The sequence below is a fragment of the Micropterus dolomieu genome, linkage group LG21, assembly GCF_021292245.1.
Source record: "Micropterus dolomieu isolate WLL.071019.BEF.003 ecotype Adirondacks linkage group LG21, ASM2129224v1, whole genome shotgun sequence".
In the NCBI taxonomy this organism is placed as follows: domain Eukaryota; kingdom Metazoa; phylum Chordata; class Actinopteri; order Centrarchiformes; family Centrarchidae; genus Micropterus; species Micropterus dolomieu.
The window spans coordinates 35,133,332-35,135,831 of record NC_060170.1 but is presented as its reverse complement, the minus strand read 5'-3'; the positions used below and the strand labels follow the sequence as shown (position 1 = coordinate 35,135,831).

General features: G+C 44.3%; 2 protein-coding genes across 4 annotated transcripts in view; one reads left to right on the top strand and one right to left on the bottom strand.

Moving 5' to 3' along the window:
* LOC123959745 (surfeit locus protein 4-like) overlaps positions 1 to 2,213 on the bottom strand; it is a 3,033-nt gene extending 820 nt beyond the window's left edge. The window contains exons 1-4 of the mRNA XM_046033997.1: positions 2,056 to 2,213; positions 1,818 to 1,896; positions 1,541 to 1,694; positions 918 to 1,174 (exon numbers count right to left, since the gene is read on the bottom strand). Of these exons, the coding sequence (XP_045889953.1) occupies positions 918 to 965 (48 nt within the window). The 5' untranslated portion in view covers positions 966 to 1,174; positions 1,541 to 1,694; positions 1,818 to 1,896; positions 2,056 to 2,213. The remainder of the gene's footprint in view (positions 1 to 917; positions 1,175 to 1,540; positions 1,695 to 1,817; positions 1,897 to 2,055) is intronic.
* Positions 1 to 2,500, top strand: part of grin1b (glutamate receptor, ionotropic, N-methyl D-aspartate 1b) — an 85,902-nt gene that overhangs the window by 54,825 nt on the left and 28,577 nt on the right. The window lies entirely within an intron of this gene.

Genomic DNA, 2,500 nt, shown 5'->3' with positions numbered 1-2,500 from the left:
TGTGCAGAAACACAACGGAATCTGAACGGGGTTTGGTTTAACGGCGCAGCATTTCACTTCCGCTGTTACTCTTACTGCCCGCTGCAGGGATTTAAGTTGATTTAACTTTAACATTTAACTAATACCTCCCTTTTAATTTCATTTTTTGTATCATTTCCGTGATATAAAGTGACACTGACGTTCGCTAACTTCCGTTCCTTATTGCGTAACATTCGCCACTCCGGACTCCGTTGTGAAATCTGTCAATTTAACACTACCTAAAGAATTAAAAGCTCTTCCTCCTTTCGACGTGTAACTGACAAATCTAGAATTTGATTTATTATGGTCTATAATACAGATGCTGCAGTAAAAGGGGGAAAAACAAATCTAAATATGCGTTAATCTCACTTTTTATTTCTATCATTCATTTCTTCGCTCTAACGTCCAGTGAACCGAACACCAGGCTCCGTTTACAAATCTGTGAGTTTAAGTTTTCTTGCGTATCCGCCGACAGTCTTAGCTGGTAGAAAATAACTGGAGGCCTGGAGCTCATCATCAGGAGCCACTCTTCACTTCGGCATTGCTTGACTTAAAAAACAACTTTTGGTGATTCAGTAAAAACGTGCACAAGAGACTTTCATGCTAACGAACACCCACAGTCTGCCTCCGCCAAACTAACAGTCTGCGGCTGTGCTAAAAGTTAACTAAAGTTTTCTTCACCTCAACGAAGTGCAATTTGGGTAAATAACCGGAATGCCGAATTAACCGGCAGACAATACTGAGTAAAGAGAAGAATGTACCATTTATACAAAGCTCCATAAAACTGTCACATTTTTGAATGGAGTTCCGAAGCAGCGGAAGATATCCGGACTGTCTGCCCGAGACCCAGCCCTGTCTGTGGCCGGCTGTTTGCGCGTTCCCCGGGGAGGGGAGCTCACCTGGTCCGCCACGTCCTCCGCCTGGCCCATCAGGTCTCCGTGTCCCATCTCTCCCTCCGCTGTTAAGGCACTTCAGGTCGGAGAAACGGGCTCTCAGCTCAGGATACAGGCCGGTGAGAAGAGTCCAGGTCCCGCTGTTCAGTGATGATGATGCTCAGCTGCTGCCTCCTCCGCCCCACAATCCTCTGCGCTGAGCCGGCACAGCGCCCCCTGCGGCCAAGACAGGGTGCGGCATGCCACGTGGACTGAAAACAGTACTATATTTTAAAAAAAAGTTTAATTTAACCAAGTAAATAAAATATTACATGTTTCTACTCTGCAGGTGCGTTCAGGGTCATAAAATAATTTATTTATCCCTGAGGAGAAATTGTGCTGCAGTTGCTCACGTTGCCAATCAAGGCAATAAAAACAAAAATAGAAATAATTATAAAAAAACTGTCCCTGGTAAATAAATAAATACACAAAAGGAGTGTGGCAATGTGTGCAGTATTCAGCAGTTTTTGAATGATTATATTATACTACTAACAGTATTGAGTACTGATAAGGTTGAGAGCTGGATCTTTACAGTATTTCCAGTATTCTTCTTCACACAGTATCTACACGTTTCCACGTGTTAACTGCACCTGATGGAGCGGTGGAACACTTCACTGAAGACTGATCAGCAGCTGTTGGTCAGACAGAACCAGCTTCCTGAAGGCGACGGACGGCGGCAGGTGTTTCTGACCGCGTTCAGACTTTTTCATACACCGAACTACTGCTGCAGGCAAACCAAACACCCTGCGGAGATCATCCAAGTCAAACCACACACACGCGTTTGTACTCTTTTAATGGGAGTTTTAATTAGTTTCTGCGGCGGCAGAACAATAAAACATCACAGTGAGGTCATCGTCGGTGCATCACCTGGATACACAGATGCATTGTGGGACAGAGTCTGAGCGGTTCGGTCCTCGTCTTCAGGTCTCTGCTGAGGTCTGTGACTCTGAAACACAGAACAACACACAGCGTTTCTCACCTGCAGAGTGTGTGTGTGTGTGTGTGTTACCTGCAGGTTGAGGTAGTGTGTGCGTGTCCTGCAGTGTGTGTGTGTTACCTGCAGGTTGAGGTAGTGTGTGCGTGTCCTGCAGTGTGTGTGTGTTACCTGCAGGTTGAGGTAGTGTGTGCGTGTCCTGCAGTGTGTGTGTCGCGCTGTCGTCTCTCTGTAGAAGAACTTGTTACAGAGTCGACACACGAAGCCAGAAACAGGAACCACAAAGCCACTTCCTGTAGAGACAGAGACATTTTCCAGCCTTCATACTAACATACACACATATACATCTACAGTGGGTACGGAAAGTATTCAGACCCCTTTAAATTTTTCACTCTTTGTTTCATTGCAGCCATTTTCCAAAAATCAAAAAAGTTCATTTTATTTCTCAGTAATGTACACTCAGCACCCCATCTTGACAGAAAAAAACAGAAATGTAGAAATTTTTGCAAATTTATTAAAAAAGAAAAACTGAAATATCACATGGTCATAAGTATTCAGACCCTTTGCTCAGTATTTAGTAGAAGCACCCTTTTGATCTAATACAGCCATGAGTCGT